General features: G+C 43.3%; 1 protein-coding gene across 3 annotated transcripts in view; it reads right to left on the reverse strand.

The window, feature by feature from the left end:
- FAM219A (family with sequence similarity 219 member A) overlaps positions 1 to 17,278 on the reverse strand; it is a 94,796-nt gene that overhangs the window by 11,984 nt on the left and 65,534 nt on the right. For all 3 annotated transcript variants that reach the window (XM_068175850.1, XM_068175851.1, XM_068175849.1), the window contains exon 3: positions 3,711 to 3,813. In XM_068175850.1, the coding sequence (XP_068031951.1) occupies positions 3,711 to 3,813 (103 nt within the window). The remainder of the gene's footprint in view (positions 1 to 3,710; positions 3,814 to 17,278) is intronic.

Raw genomic sequence — 17,278 nt, forward strand, 5'->3', positions numbered from 1 at the left:
GCTGTGTCTCTGGGTAGCCTACAGTAGTTTCAAAGGGATTAACACTGGGCATGCCTTGGGAACATACCCCTTCCTGGAAGAAAAAAAAAACATTGGGACTCTCTGTACTTCATTCTGGTAAACCTGTTTGGCTAGCACTGCCTGTCATATCAGATTGCTCATTTTTGTGTTGCCTGTTTTTTTCCTGGCAAGGGTACCTGACACCAGCAGTAAGTACACAGGAGAAGGAGGCTAGGGGAAGTCAGAGACCAGAGTGATCCCAGTGTTTGTTGGACATCAGGGATATTATGTAGTGCCTCTTTCTGAATCCCTATCCAGGTCCCTGACAACACAACGTTTCTGAGGTCTCAGTATTAAATTTAGTAATATTAGAAATCTGAGCTGGTGTGCCCAGCATAAGAAACCAGTCAGACCAGTACTTTTTAAATTCCATTTTTTTGTGATGACTTTCAGTTAATCAGTAGTGTTACAAAGGCTGAGGATGACTCTGCACCTTTAACTGCTTGGGAGAGTTTGTGAAATGGAGTGCAGGCTTCAGAACTTCTAGGATAAGGAAAATGTGTAAATACAATGGTATCCTGTTCACAACGGAGTTCTTTCATCCAAAAAAAAGGCAAAAATAATTTGGTTCAATTAAAATAAGATTAACTAAACCCAGCAAATGGAGTAAGATTCTTTATTCAGCTGTAAGAACGATAGAAGTGACAAAAATCTTCTTTCAATAAGTTAAGTCAGGTTTTCTCCCAAGTGGTCTTTAACAACACACCATGATGCACAATGATGCTTCACTAAGAGTTTAAGAAATATAAATCTAAATAAAATTATCCATCTCATCCATGCTCCAACTACTCTCTAACCACCTGAAATGTTTTTCTGCTTCTGCCCAGATAATTGCAGCAAGCCATTAACAATTTTAGAGATAAGAAGTCCTGGCAAACACTGTCAGTGGCCAGGCTCAGGGAGAGTAAGATATATCAAATCCTGTAACAAAGCAGATATATAAGTTCACAATTAGTTATATTTTCTTACTGTGTTCACTGAAACATAAAATAAATAAATTAATTTAAATCCTGACACAGAATTTCCAAACTGCTGCACTAGGGGACTGGGAAAAATATGATCCACTTGCAAAATTCAGTAGCCCTTCTCATGGAAGTGGGGCAGTCCTCCTGCTCCTGAGGTATGTAGGCAGGAAGTCAAGAAGCAAAGATGTCTGGAACTGAAGCTGAGATTTGGCAGCACAGGTTTGCCCATACAGATATCAGAAGTACTGACTCCTATTTTCACTCTCCAGTTTTCCAGTCCCTGCTCCATATATACTCACTGACAGTTGTTATTAAATCATCAGTGAACAAATCACTCTCAGGTGATCTAAGAGGAGAACACTGTGGGGATATTTACTTGATGAAAAAAAATCCCACTACATCTTCTTCTTGAGAAATGTCTTTTTTCTTAATAATAAAAAACTTTAATTTAACTGCAACAGACAAAAACTGTTATAGTGTCTCTGCCCCGATTTAAGTCTTTCCCTCACATCCTGATTGTCCTTATCTTCACTTCTCACCATCCTTGCAATAAAGTCGGGTAGCGGTGGTAGCTGCTTTTGTCTACAGCTGCTGTGGTATAAGTTTCTTTGTCTTTGTGTTTTTGCTCATTTGAAACAACACAAGTTGGACCATAAGGTCCAAGTTTAGGTTACCCTGAGTGGACTGTAGCATCCAGATGTGTTCAAGTGGTGTGGATGGTGTAATGGGCTCTGTCTGTGCTCATAGAAAGAGCATCACCCCTACCTCATTCCCAGTTAATTTGCTTTTAGGGAGACTGAGAGTGTTATGGATGCAGTTACTCTCACCTGTAAGACTGGCTGCACCTTAGTCCCAGAAGAGGACTGAATGGTGAAGGCAACCTGGTGCTAGAGGCTGGATGTCAGAAATCCACAGGGATAATACAGAATAACAGAAGTCTTGGGGAAGAAGGAGGAGGTGGAGTAGAGAGTAGGAGAGGCAAAGCACAAAGAAAACTTATTTGATGAGAAGAGCAGAACTGTCAAAAAAGGGAAAATGCTTTTAGCTTAATTCTCCCGCAGAGACCTGAGGAAGCCAACAGTTCAGACTTAAATAATAATCTGGAAATTTTGCAGTGTATCCTCCTGGAATATATCCCATTATACTGCAACTGTTACCCTGTGAAAACCTGCCTGAACAAGCTTGTGGCATTTCTGCCTTGCTGGTGTTGCCCTGTCTGTGACAAGACAGACTGAAGCATTCAGAGGTGCTCAGATGTCCTTAAGTGAAATAAAACTGAGCTGGCTGCTTGAAATCTTTTGTCAATAGGTGTCACTGCTCTGCTCTTTCCATTGGCAGCTTGGAAACAACAATCTCTCCATGGAAAATTCACTCACGATACAGGTAGATACTTCTATTTATACCACCTTCTCTCCCTTATTATCTTCCTCCACTAATTTCAGTGTTTCAAAACCTCTCAAGCAGCAGATCTGCTACCATTCCACTCAGGATGCTAGCTTGCAGCCTATTGCCAAAAGAAAACAAGATTTTCTAGAATGTACTTGGAAGATAAGGAGGACCAGTGGTCATGGAAAACCCAGCTGAGCACAGTTACTGAATTTCTTGCTGGCATGAAGAGTCTGGCTCTTTTATATGGCCACAACACCTGAACACAGAGAGGAAGCAATGCAGCATATTCCCCCTATATTTCAGGGGCTTACAACTAAAAGTTGACAAGGTCCTGTCAGGATTTATGAATAATATTTTGGGTCTGGGGAATTAGTGTGAACAAGAAATCTCATCTTTCAGATGCATTGCATATAGAGAGGCTCTGATCTGCAGCTCCTATTCTACTTAATATATGGTAATCCAGGTAGCTTTCCCATTCATCAGTAAAAATCCAGCATTCCGCAGATTCCTCCATCATTTTAAGTGAGGTCCTCCACTAAAACCTTCCACCTTTCTAGCAGCATGCAAAGCATGCAATCTTGTGGGCTCATGGGGTTTCCTCCCTTCTGAACACCGGTAAGTAATACATTGGTGTACTGCAGTCTGCATGGACAAAAAATAAAAATACTCTAAAAGAAAATATCCAGCTCAGAATTTCTTTGTTTACAGAAGTTGTAGTACTGCCTAATACTCTCTAACAGAGCTCTTCCAAAGCATCTCCAGCAAAGTGTGACAACGCTGTTCCAAGGGTGGAGAAGGTGTATAGAAAGTCACACAGAGACGGATTATTTACAAGCCTTCATTACATCTGACAGTAGCAGAACAGGTCACCATCAAAAAGGAGCAGTGGAACTCACACTGACAAAAGCAACCAAGGCAGAACTAATCTCTAAACCAGTCCATGTTTCATGAAGAAGCACAGCTCTTCTCCCACTGGCAGGATTAGGTGTTACCTGAGACTACTCAGAACCTGCAGGATGGCTCTATCAACGCCCTGATTTTAAGCTGGCTGGGCTGCCTCTGCCTTCTGCAGGCTGCACTACCACTGGTACTGGGCTCAGCTGTCCATGCATCTTCCCGGGGTGGGATGCAACGCAACACAGAGCATTTGAGCCCCCTGGCTCCAGGAAGGGCCATCACTGCTCTTGCAGTGTGGCTGGCAGCAGACAAATGCAATGAACACTATCCCTGACCACCCCAGGACCATTAGGGATTGCAGCTCAGAGCACAACTGCCGGTATTTCTCCAGTCCTTTACCTTGTTCGTGCCATCACGTTGTTCTTCTTGGGCTGCTGATTAACTGGGCTTCCCATGTTGCCATTCTTCAGAGACCCCTTCCGAGCCAGCTCCCTCTGCTTCTCTGCATAGGAGATAGGAATGGGAAAAGCAAAATTAGAGCAGCAGCCTAGCTGGCTGCCATAAGAAGAAACCCAGATCTGACAGTGGCAAAAAGCACAGCAGAACTAACAGCAAAGGCATGAGCTTGCCACCTCTTATGAAGGGATGCTGCAAAGGCCAGATGAGCTATGTCCCACTTTCTCCAAGGTCATCAGGGACTAAAACTAATCTACCTTTGCTCACAGCAGCCTGTTGACAGCAACACACTAAAATCTGGGTCTCCGAGATCCATAAAGTCTTGGAACTTCTGGATGAAACCAAGCTGAGGCAGACAATGGGCACAGACCTTGTGCCTGTCTGCAGCTGGTTACTGCATGGACCCCAATACTGTGCTGTACTAATATGGCTCTGCCTCTAGCAGGGATGGGAACCCAGGGATGTATATAAATTGATATTAAATTTTCTGATTCAAAGTCCTTCCTTGTATCTTGTGGAAGATCATTTGTGCTGAGTTACCAGTAAGTCACAAAAGTTGAGCTAACTGCCCCAACCTCATCGTGCAATGGCAGGCAAGACTTGTATGGAAAAGCTGAGCGCGGGGCCAGTAAGGCAGGAATGAGACCAGTTAAAAAAAAAAAAAATTCTCCAGAGTGTGAGAAAATGCTGGAAACTACTTTTGTGGCATGCCTGAATAACAGGTGTACCAGACTTCTTACTGAGGAGCCTGAATAGTGAATTTGTTTTGCTTTGTCCTTTCCTGCAATGTGTGAATTCTGTTGTTGGGTTGTCTTTTTTTTTTTTTTTTTTTCTTTTGCAGATTTTATTTCCACTTGGAGAGAAGAGCAGCTTTTCTCACTTGTTGTGGAAAAGCAGCATGCTTCTATGGTGTGCAAGTTCAAGGTGAGCCAACACTTTCCCTTCCTCACGAGTCAGAGCAGGGGGAAACATATCCAAGGCTCCCTTTCTTGAGGGAGACATAAGCAGCAGGGATGACTAGAGATTGTGATGATGAGGAACATGGAGACAAGAGTACATACACTTGCAAACCATACCCAGCCTGCTCCTGCTGACAGCAGAGGTGAATAAATGTACATGGAACTTGGCAGGAAAAGAATTGGATTAATAACTCACTCTGGCTTGAGCAACTTAAGAGACTGATTCAGGATTGAAATCAAAACCTTAAATCAGAGTAATTTCTCAGTACAGAACTTGGAAATGCATTGGTTACCTCTGTCTCTAGAATAAAAGGCTGGTAGTTTGCAGGGCACATGAATTTTGCTGTTCAGAGAGACATAAAGCGAGACTATGGAGGCAAATACTTGCAGCACTAAATACAACCTGACTTCCACTCATCTCCATAAGAAGCTCCAGTGCTGACCACAATACACAGCACTGAGACAAGCTGCCAGTGCTTTACAATGCTGATGAAATGGTTACAGGGGGCTGAATACAGTGTGAGTGCAGGTGTGATGGCTCACGGGCAATCATCAGCAGGGCTGAAACAGACAGGGGAGCCTTAACCACACTCAGGTTCCTTCTGGCTTTTCAGTAATTTTCCAGACAGAATCTTCCTTCAAGAAGCAGGATAGAGCAGAGAAGATTGGGAGGGCATGAAGCAGTTTGTGTGTGCCTTTGACATTACAAAACATATTCAATTAGGAGTCTGAAGTTCCTGTCTGATCATTAGCAGGATCACTGTGTTGGGTGATGGGTTGCACAGGTGGGTTCTGTGAGAAGCTTCTAGACATTTCCCTGTGTCTAACAGAGCCAATGCTAGCAGGCTCCAAGACAGACCTGCTGCTGGGCATGGCTGGGCCCATTAGCAATGGTGGTAGAGACTATGGGATAACACAGTTAGGAAAGGGAGAAAAATCTGCACAACTGCAGCCAGACAGAGGAGTGAGGGTGTGTCAGAAACAGCCCTGCAGACACCCAGGTCAGTGCAGAAGCAGGAAGAGGAGCTCCTCCAGGTACCAGAACAGATTCCCCTGCAGTCCACAGTGAAGTACCCCCACAGCCCATGGAGGTCCATAAGGGAGCAGAGATCCATCTGCAGTCCATGGAGGATGCCATAACAGAGCACGTGAGTGCCTGGAAGAGGCTGTGACCCTGTGGAAAGCCCATGTTGTTGCTTTTTTTTCATTCCTCTGTCCAGCTGAGTAATAGAGAAGCTTTGACTGGCTCTTGCTGTCCAGCCAGGGTCACCCCACCACAGACAATCTCCTCGTCTCCATGCTTGAGTGAAGCAAAGCAGCAGTTTTCTGTTTCAGTGGAGAACTTGGAGAATACAGACAGCTGTGCTGTCAGTCTGACTCATGGGGGAATTTGGCTGCACTGGTTCCACTTCAGCTAATCCTGGATGTTGTGTCAGAAGAACATATGTAGCACGTGAGTGCGTGTGTGTGTATGTGAGGAGGGGGTTCCCCTATACTGCATGGGGAACAGCCTTTCATCTTGATCTGCCAACCACATCACATCTTGCTCCTCCTTTATTGTTCACCTTGTCACTTCATCTTTGAGACACTCTGTCCCTTATGACATAAAAATCATTTAAGGGAAGATGCATCTGCTTAAAGAATAAACCACTGCTTTCCTGCTAGCCCTGCACTAGCCTGTGCTGCTTGCTGACTCCATCTGAGCCATTCAGCATCTGCTCCAAGTGCTGCTTCAGAGTAAGCTCTGCTGGTGACAAGACCACAGCCAAGCAGACTATGGAGCACTCAGTAAGGCAGGGGTAACACCCAAGTGTAAAGTAGCAAAGGAAATGCATGCTGCAGGCACAATCAGTACCACAAGTGGCCCAGCCTTGGGTCCTGTCTGGCAGTGGTCTCCTAATATAGTTGCCTGCAAAATTAATAAGAAGGTGCCCCAGCATGCCAAACACTCAGCAAACTGTCCCTGTCCCAGTATTCACTCACCTGCCTGATCCAGGATGTGTCAGAGGGTGGATGGACAGATAACTGCATGCTGACAAGTGACACATATCCACACAGGGAGCCTCTTTAAAGAGAGTCAAGAGGGGGCTGAAATCTCCCCTTATCATGGGAACACCTACAGCCCTAATGAACAATTTCAAGCACTGCTTGAGATGATTTAGTGCAATCTAAAATGGTTACCTGTTCAACTGGCAGGGTGTGTCTAGCTGCTTTATGATGAGAGAAAATAGTAGTGGAGCATGGGAAGCAGAATGGACTTAACATGAATGTGTCTAAACTAAAAATGAGACTTGAAGGAATCCTTAAAATTATTTCTCTGGTTTCAGCATTTAAGCAAAATAATATCCAGTTTTAATAACAACTTCCAAGGTTTTTTAATAGAAGGAATGCTGAACAGTTTTTTTGGAGCATGTTGCTATACAGGGGTGGCCTTGGTTTTGCCTATTATCTTCCCCAAAACAGAAATGCCAAAAGTAGTCATATGCTTGAGTTGCCTGCAGAACTGCTACTTTTGTGACATGAGGCAAAGCAGAAAATGCAGGAATCTAGTGAACATCATGCTGTACTATGATGAAGATATATTTGAAGACTCAGACACCCCAAATCTGCATTTCCATTTGTCCCAAGATAGTGGGTGAGTCTGGCTATGATCAGACAGTGGTGGGTGGAGAGTGGTTTAGGATGCCATTGTCACACTGTCACTGTGCTTGACTACCTGCAGCCCCCTCAGCTGAGGCAGAATTTGACTGGCACAAACACTGTTTTATGGCAGATGAGGCTGATTTGCCTCCTTTGCACTGCGGGGTGGAACAAGCAGATGCTGACTGTTCCACTCTCTTTGCTGAGAGCAGCTGGCTGGACCTCAGTAACTCCACTGCTTGTGAACCTGCCTGACCAGGAGAAGATGGAGCTTCCTGCTGTGAGCACAGCGCAGTGTGGACTCATGGGATTTGCTGAAGTGGAAAGTCAAAGAGAAATTAATCCAGTGTGACAGAAATGTATTTTTTCATTTTCAAGGTTGATGAGATGAGATTTTGGGATGTATTTCTTTCTCTGTCCCCCACAGTCAGCTAAATTGTTTCTGAGGCTGAGGACTCTGATTCCCTGATGAATTCTAATTTCTCAAGTAAGCTGAGAATTTAAATTACACGCTAAATGAAATTAATATGTCTGCTCAAATTCTGCTGAATGATGAACAGATTCACGAGCAAATGAAAGGAGAAAGAATGAAATGCTGTCTATAGCTTCTTCAAGCCCAAGTCTTGATTTCAGTTCACTTGCATCGCTAAGCTGGGGGACATGAGCATGAATCTAGATAACACTGAAATCTTCTCTACCTTTCACCTCTGACAAACCATATTTGTCAGTGAGGACTGTGTCGCTGCTTGGAGAGGATTTCAGGGTACGTATATAAATTTGGGCTTTGCCTGCAGGCTGCATGGACAGGAAGGTGTAAGAAAGTTGTTAGGTGTTAGGACCATGCTGACCCCAGTGCTCCCTGGAGTGTGTGACCATGTTGCTGGCATTAGTGCAGCTGATGGCTGTGCCTACCTGCACTGAAAAAAAAAATGGCAAAAGAAAAGTGGTTTTTAGTAAACAGGTGTAGCAGAAACAAAAAGGACTTACCTGTGGCCAGTCCCCTGCTGTGAACACAGGGAATACAGTTTCAAGCTGATACAGGCCAGGCATCAGCACTGATTATTCAGGACAGGCCATGTGAATAAGGATATTGTTTCACTGGTTTCAGAAAAGACTGTTCAGATAGCAAGGGTCAGACAGCTATGCTACCCAATTACCAACCTGGGTGAGATGTGATATTCTTAGCTGAAGCATGTTATTTTTCTGACCCAGACAAAATCGGGGAAAATAGTGAACTATTTTCTAGTTTCTAACTCCAGCTGTGTGAACTGTCTAGAAAGAACTGGTGTATGAATCTGTCTTCCAAGGTTCCTCTTGGACCAGGTTTTAAAGATCAAATAGCAGCATTTCCATACATTCTGTGGATCTGGCTGCTGCTCTGTGCCTTTGGCGTGGCTGAGAACTGGCACAAACATCAGTGGGCTGGGAGTGGTTTTAAGCTCCCTTCAGCTCCCAGAAGGTCTGATCTAGAACTGGCAAACGACATAAGGACTACAAAGTTAATGTTTGTATCTACTGTTCAAGGACGCAGCCCTTAACTTCCTGCATGGGAGCTACTATCAGCAGCAGCCAGTGCATTGCATGCACAGCAGTGCAGGGCACATTCTGAGGTAATGCTCAGCTAGAATGCTGCCTGTGCAAGTTACTGAGAGGTTTCTGAGGGCCTGGATGTTATTTTGTGTTTCCCTTCAGAAAACACACACCAAAACCATCACACTAATTCCTTAGCACTGAGGAGAACGTGTAAAGGAGTGCTCCAGTCCCAGCCAAAGCTATCATCTATTTAAACCACGCATCTCCAAAAGTGGCTTTATGTTCCCAGCAGCATGTCCTCATCCTCTAGCTATGCTATCCCAGCCCCACATCTCATGTTTCTGACCCTCATGTGATTATGGGAAGGAATGGCTTCTCTGCTTCTTCCCACTATTTGGCTTAGCCCCAGAAGAGAGCAGGTAATTTCCTGCAATGAAAATCTCATGGCTGTACACTTCAGTAAAAAAAAACCAAAACAAACCAACACTATTTTGAACACACAGAGCATTTTACCTCTTCATGGCTCAATACAATAGTGAATCATCTTTGTAAAATAATAAGTTGTATTTTGCTACCGGTAGAAACCACATAACTGGTTTCCTTAAAGCCATGTAGAGGATCTGTGGCAGCAGGGGAGCACAGAAGCAGGATTCCTGCTCCCAGTCCTCTGCTCGAGCTGTCTCTGCAGCCATTTTATGCAGACAGGTTGCGAGTGCGTAGCAGCAGGCAGCAATTAATCTCTCTTCATCTTTCAACACCTTTCTGTACTGATTTCAAAGGCATCTATTGTCGCAGCTCCTACCTCACAAGGGCATTTATTTTTTTCTCATTCAGCATATGCTTTTTCACTTAATTTTAAAGGATTGAGATTTTTATTCCTAATGGCTGCAAAATATTGGATAGAAGGATTTCATTTATCACTGTCAAAACTGGAATACATGAACAGCACTGGTGATATTTAAATGTAATTTTTTTTTTCCATTTTCCACATTTTCCTTCAGAAAGGGACTTACATGGTATTTTCATTTACTTCTCAAAGAATATTTTACCTGCCAGCCAGAAGAACAAAGATATCTGAGGAAGCATTTGCATCCTGACAAGCGCAGCTAAAAATTTTCTGTTTACAAACTGATCTCTAAAAGACCTAATCCATAAAACTGAACTATGCTCTCTTTTAATGTATTTTAAAGGGACAAAGAGAATTAATTTACTTTACCTGGGGAGAACTTATACAAATGCCCCCTCGTTATTTTTACTCAACTGAACATAGACTTAAGTCAAAGCCATTTGCTTGACCTTGCTAAATGGTATGACAGACAAAAACAAAGAGAAAAAGAACCAAAAAAGGGAGACTTTTAAGAGCAATTTAGCTCACTTCATTTAAATAGTTTAATTAATTTAAAACATCACTTATGCTATAGGCACAATCTACAGATACACAGCGATAATATTAGTGCCTACTTCGTATTTATAACGAGTTCTGATTTTCTGTGAAGAAGCATTAAGGTTACTGGTGCATGTACTAAATGTGATGCATATTCAGGAGAGTAGTATTATAAACTTGCTTAGCTGAACATTCACAGCATTTGGTTACACAGGATGTCATCATACAGTGTGTATTTGTATAAAAAACCACTTTTAATATAATCTGACATCAGTGGGCTTGAACTGCATAGACACTTAGTCAAATGTCCACCCTTTCATGCCAAAGGTTGGTCTATGGGAGAGTGCATATATTATATTGCCTAAATAAGCTACAGATTTAAAATAATAATAAAATAATAAATAATAATTAAAATATTTTAATATGTTGTCATTGGGAAAGCTTTCACTGATTGGCAGATAGCCCTGCTTGGAATGACTTACTGAATTCCATCACTAGGCAAAACAAATAATGCTGCAGGCAGCACACGAGCTAAGAAGGGGACTCACAGCCTTCTGACTCCAGCATCGTGCTTGGAAAGGACTCTTGGCCTTTTCTTTTACCCGGGACTGAACTGCAGCTGACAGTACAAGCCATGTTTCTGGCTTTATTTAGCAGCAAAATTGTTATATATTTGATCCATTCTGCTTTATCATCTGCTGCATTTGGTTTCCATGAACCTATGCATTTCAAACAAAATTCTGTATTTTCTGTCTAGTAAGATGAAAGCAGACGGAGACAGGCAACTAGGCTGGCTAACATGACTATTTTCTTCCCTGGAAAAGGTAAAGAAGGAGAGTTAATAGTGAGCAGAGTATTTGCAGGCCAAGTCACCCTCCAATTACTCTGCTCCCCAGAAGGGGACTTTCAGGCATTGTTTCAGTGGATGAATTGCCTGTTTACTGTGAAACTCTGCAGGAGAACAGGATATGTACAGCTTAGTGTGCCTCTTCCTGCTATTCAATTAGTGAGCTGCAGTCCTGGGTACTTGGCTCAGCTTGGAGAGCTGTCCCACACAGCAACCTGCTCCCCTAACAGGATTACTGACCTGATCCCTCCTCCGAGGGGCTGCCACAGTCTGGAAATTTGACACACGGCCTCAGAGCTCAATTAGTTACTTAATAAGTTTATGACTAACCAATCTGCTGATTAAGCTTTTATTAATTAGGTTGGTGGGAATTCTGTTTCAGAGGGATAGCAGACTCTATTGTCTCGGAGAAGGGTGGAGAGCCCTTGTGTTTTGCATGCTCTGGCATTTCTCTTTACTGCTCCAGAAATACCTTCAAAAGCTGTTTGGGTGGCACCTGGGGCTACTGCCAGATCACTGGGGCATGGTGGCCCTTGGGGACAGCTCAGTATTGGCCTGGTTGTTACACCTGGGGCACCTCAAAGGCTCCTGCTCCTCTCTTCTCCTCTCTTCTGAAGTCTTCTGAAGCCAGACAGTAAGGAGGCAGGCAGGGTTTATCTAGGGCAGCTGGAGACCTTACAAGTACAGTTTCAAAGAGCCTGGCCTGTCATTTTGCTATTTTGATTGTGGGTGGTGGCTCACCTTAGAGAGGAGTGGGAACCCTTTTCCTCTTTCTTTAGAGAGAGTTTAGAGAAAGCTCAGGGCTTCATTTCTGGCTTTGCTCTGTGGTTTATGCTGTGGCAGATGGGGCTCAGTGGGTGCTGCAACCTGCTCCCTGCAGGGTGCCTTGGCTGAGAGGGCAGGGTGCTGCCACCTTCCTCCTCCAGGCTGGCCCTGCTTTGGTAGAGAAATCAGGACTGGGCTCAGGGATTAGTCCCAAACTATAATAAATTATTACATCTTTCCTCATCCACAAGGGACCCTCTGTCTCCTTTCTTAGGCAGGGATGGTGTCTGTCAGTGTTAGACAGCAGAGGATGGCAAAGGGAACAGCAATCAGCTGCTTCGTGTTCCTCAATGTCCTCATGTAACAGGTGCCGGGCTGAGGGTTTAGCAGCTGCCTTCTCCTTACACCTCTCAAAAGGATTGGTGGCAAAACACAGCCATGCTTCTAAGGGGCAGAGGGAAACAGGACTGGCCAGAGAAAACTCATGTCCCTGCTGAAATCCCTGAGAAAGAGTCTTGAAAGACAAGATGAAAGACAAAATTCTGGCTGTAGCTGCTTTAAGAGCTGCAGGAGAGCTGCAGGAGAGGAAGCAGGGCTGGGGGATGACAGATGCCACCCCTACTGCAGAGCCCTGCAGCTGGAAATCAGACATGTGCACTGCTGAGCTGAAGCCTCAGTCAAAGTGGCTTTGAGAGCTCAAAGGGTCTCAGGGAAAGCCTGACTCATGCTGAAGAAAGCAGTAATGTGCTGGGAAAGATGATGACAATTTTTAACACAGATCTCCAACATGACAAGTTTAGGTCACAGTTTAGTATTTTAATTCTGATGTGTTTTATGCTTTTGTTACCCTTTTTTGGTGGGGCAGTAGTGCTCAGAAGAGGTTTGTTACCACAAGCTTCCAGCTTCTGGCATGTCCCTTCAGGGCTGAGGTTATGGCCTTGCCACCCCAGCCCTGCTCACCACAGGCAGCCTCGATGCAGAAAGGATGGGTGCTAAAGCACTGCTGGCCTGAGCAAGGTTTAACATTGCTTTTTTCGGGCTGTAAATGGGAATTTAGGCAAAGGCTGAATGTGAGCCCCCTTCTGCCATGCCACACACTACTGATCTTGCAAAGACTCATGCCTTTTGATTGGCAAATGGGCCCATCTCCTTCAAACAGCTGGCAGGGGAGGTTCCTGATTCTGCCTCCCAGCTGCCTGCTCTCAACACGTAGCGCTAAATGAGACTGCTGGCAATGCTGCAGCTGCCACGTACCCGCTATCTGACCCTCTCTCCTAAATTAACCACTGAGGCAGAAATTCTGGCAGACCAACATTTTTACCTCCTTCCCAAATGGCCAGCTGTATGCACTGAAGGAAGGAAAAAATCCTAGCTTGGATTTGCTTATCAAAAGACCATTAGCTAAGGATTTTCTAAAGCATTTCTAAAAGAAAAGGAAGGAGACATGCAAAAGCAATACAAGAATTATCATAATTTTTGTGCCCCTTGCATGCCTGGGTCAGGTATATGTTGGGCCACAGTGAGCACATGTTCAGCTTCACTTAGCACATTTGAGAGCTAAAATTGCCAACTGCATACAAACATAAGGTTTATTGTTCTACAGCTATCTGTTTGGCTGCCTGACTGGAGGCTGTGGTAAGATGAAAGGAACAAGAGAGTTGTAAGAGTAGAAGAAAAGAGGAGAGAAACAGCCCGAGGGTGCCAGCAAGCAAGGCTTTATTGCAGTAGAGCTAAGGGACTAAGGAGTGTGTATAGAAGACACAGTTGCTTGCCTGAGGAAATTAAGACAAAAGATACTGTACATAAGGACAACAGGAAGCTAGAATGGTGGGTGTTTCAGTGATGCACAGTTCTTTTTAATTACAATTTCAGTTTTAATTATCTTTCAATAATTAAGATATACAACTGGCTTTAAACTTTTGTATATACAGAGACATAAGCACGGTGAAAGTGGATTTAATTTAATGATGAAAAAGGGGAGTGAAGAGGGTCAAGATATAAAAAGAATTTTTAAGGGTCAGGGACCTTATTAGGGGCTTTATAAGAAATGACTTGCCTTCTCTTCAGTCAGATTGTGCTGCTGAGTGGACAGACAGAGGTGAAGGGAAGAGGAGATGACGGTGGGAAGATCCTGGCTGATTGCTGATGGTGCAGGCAGAGTGTGCAAGGAACAAAATCCTGCAGACTCCAATGTAAAGCAAAAGACATGACAGCAGGGAGGTATAATCTCAAGGCATACTGAGATTTCAGAGTCTTTGCAATGATACAAGCTTGCTCTGTGTTTCTTTTTGCTACGCATTCTTGTAAAATAATCTAATTTTCCATTAATAATCTGATTTGAATCAAGAACACAGGTTTCCATTGCCAATAAACTGCATGCAGGTTAACACCATCAACTGTTGTATTTTTTTTGCCTCATTATTTCTCTCCACACAAGCATCAGGAAATTTTAGGTCATACTGTATCCCAAATTACCCTGGGGACAGAACTGTGAAGTGACATCAGAAACTCACTCTGAATGGGGATGTCTGCAGGAGAGACTGGGAATGAGACACTGGGTCCCCTGAAGCAAGAAGTTCAAGTGCAGGGAGGATGGAGGAGCTGTGATGTGTACACACAGACACCTGCATGTTCAAGTGACTATGGAATCTCTTTCTCTCACACTGGGCTGGAAGGAGCTTGTTTTTTGCCAAGACCCAGACAGAAACAGCATTAACACTCAGCTTTCTGGACAGCCTCTCCACCCACTGAGGCTGGCACAGTCAGTGATGAAAAAGGAAAAGCTGTGAGCAGAAGGAAAGCAGGGCAGAAAATATTCTCTGCTTTCAACAGGTTTTTGAGGCTTCTAACAGCTGCATTTGTGAGGTGAGTGGAAGGGTAATTAATACAAGGCTTCAGGGAATAAAAACCCTTTAACTTCTCCTTAGCAGAGGTATGGAGGAAGCTCAGGGACTGACAGCCTTGTCCTTTCCAGGGATGGCACTTCAAGTCAAAATCTGAGGGCACTGGGATCTCAAGAACTGTCTTCAACAGAGCTTCTCCTTGGGCAGTGTGTGCACTGGGAGAAGGAGAGTAAGGATCATTATTTTCTTATCACTCAGTAAACAATCCAGCAAAGCCATCTGATTGAGGAGACACATCCTGACTTGGAACTCATAGGGACAAAAATGAGAACAAACAGAAAAAGAACTCAAAGTAGCAATTTTCTATCTTCTGCATCTGTTCCCTGAGCGCCTGAAGTCATATTGACTCAGCCCGATGACAGAAACAAGGTTTCTTCCTGCCAGGTCTCCAGGGTCCACTAAAATATAAAGGAAAGCAAGCTTGCATCTCCTCCCCTGACCACACTATGACAAAGCTGTCAGAACAGCTCTAACAGTATCACGCCTGCAGCAATGTCTGGTGAAAAAGCCACAGAGAGCCATTGCTCTTCTACGTCCCTCTGGAGAGAAGTGTACTGGAAACCGGAGCCAGAAAGTATTTTCTTCTGTGAATTTCATTTATTTCATGCTTAAAAGCAGTGAATTGGAATAAACAAGACCTCCAACAAAGTGTCCCAGCTTTGTCAGTTCTGGAGAGAGTGCTTTGTATTGGCAAATTCCAGTAACATGGAGAGATAAATTTGGGGGTTAAATCTAACACACTTTGCTCACTGGAAAGGCCTCGGTGGTGAGGAAAGTAACTACGGTTTTTGTACTTTACTTGCAGTGTTAAATGCACTCTGCTTACTTTGGCTGACCTTGTGAAAAACAGTACTTAGGATTTACTGCTGGCTTCCTAACTTGATCATATGGAACAGACCTCATGAAGGTCAACCAACATCTAACAACAGTGCAAGAAGCTGGGGATGTGAAGGAAAAGTGAAATAAAAGAGCACAAGTCAGTACTTGTGTAGACAGTGCCCAGGGGGCACTTTCTGGTAGTCTCTGGGGACCACTTGAAAACAATTGGGTGATTTCAACACTGCTGGATTGGCAGAGGGATCTGTATGTAGCAGACCCCAGAGGCTTTGAAGGACTGTCCTGGATAATCTTTTTTTCAGTAATATCCATATACAAATCATGTACTCCTGAGTTTTCATTTTTGGGACCTCAAATATTCTCTGTTTAACTTTTCACAATTCTGTGATCTGCCTCTGAATTATAGAGCTGGTCTGTGAGGTCTGAAAAGTTGCTCTTTAGTTGCATCTTGCCTTTGAAAAGTTTTAGTATTGTTCTGTAACCTTGTTAGATGTTTTGTTTGAACAATTAGCTTTGTTCTGAACTCTTGGACCATGAGGGAGTATTTATTTTTTATGGACATCAGTTTGCTGCAGACCAACATCCACTTTTCCCCAAGGCAACCTCTACACATTTAACAGTCTTGAACACCTGCCCACTGCCTCCACTCCTGCCCTAAAATCTTCTTAAGAAGATCAAAACAGTGCTTTTTCACATTAAAATAGTCAACCTCACACTCCAGGATGGATTTTAATCTTCTTTGATTCAAATACATTCCCTCATTCTACAAGAAAAAAAAAAAGCATGGAATTCATAAAGGAAGAAATGTGGGATGGGATGACTCATTTGCTTTTATTTTCTTCTGTGTTTTCTTACATTATTTGTGGCATGCAGCAGGTAGAGATCTGCGTGTGACAACCAACCTTTGGGTCATGATCTCTTTCTGCAAATCCCCTTAAAAATCCAAATCACAGATGAAAATAATCCCTTTGCCAATCTAAGATAAAAGTATTTTTCCCAAAGGCTAGTTGAGACATAACCAACACCAAAAAGAGCTCAGATTGGTCTAAGAAATGGAGGTGTTGCACAGCCACCTTGGTAGCTGCTTGATTGTCACCTCAGACAAACACATGCACAAACACTTTAATTTGGTTCTGCTTTGTACACTCTGTTAGTGCCCTGTGCTAAAGCCCCAGTGTATTGCTAGGACACAGTAGGTAGAAGAAATCAGCTGCTTGCTCATATTACAAAATCATTCAGCATTGAGGAATGCAAGTTAGGAAACATATCTGTAAAAAAACCAATCTCCCTGTCTCTGCACTGGAGTCAGTAAGAGATACAAGCATAAGAGAAAATTAGTTTTAACATGTTTATAAAAACAATCAAGAAGGTTTGGTGAATTAAAGAGAAAAAAGAAAAAGAAGTAATTAAAACTTAAAAAGAACATTTATAATCAAGTGAAAATCAAGCAGCAATTGAGTTTTTCTTGTTTACCAGGGGACATACCAGAGAACTGCTTTATACCAATTCATGCAAGTCACCTAAGTCTACCTGTGCAAATCCAGCTGTAGTTATGCTGGGAATCCAAAAGTCTAACTAGACAGAATGTTTTTTTTTTTTTTTTTTTTTTTTTTTTTTTTTTTTTTTTGGTAATGAGCAGAAAC

The sequence above is a fragment of the Anomalospiza imberbis genome, chromosome Z, assembly GCF_031753505.1.
Source record: "Anomalospiza imberbis isolate Cuckoo-Finch-1a 21T00152 chromosome Z, ASM3175350v1, whole genome shotgun sequence".
NCBI lineage: Eukaryota > Metazoa > Chordata > Aves > Passeriformes > Viduidae > Anomalospiza > Anomalospiza imberbis.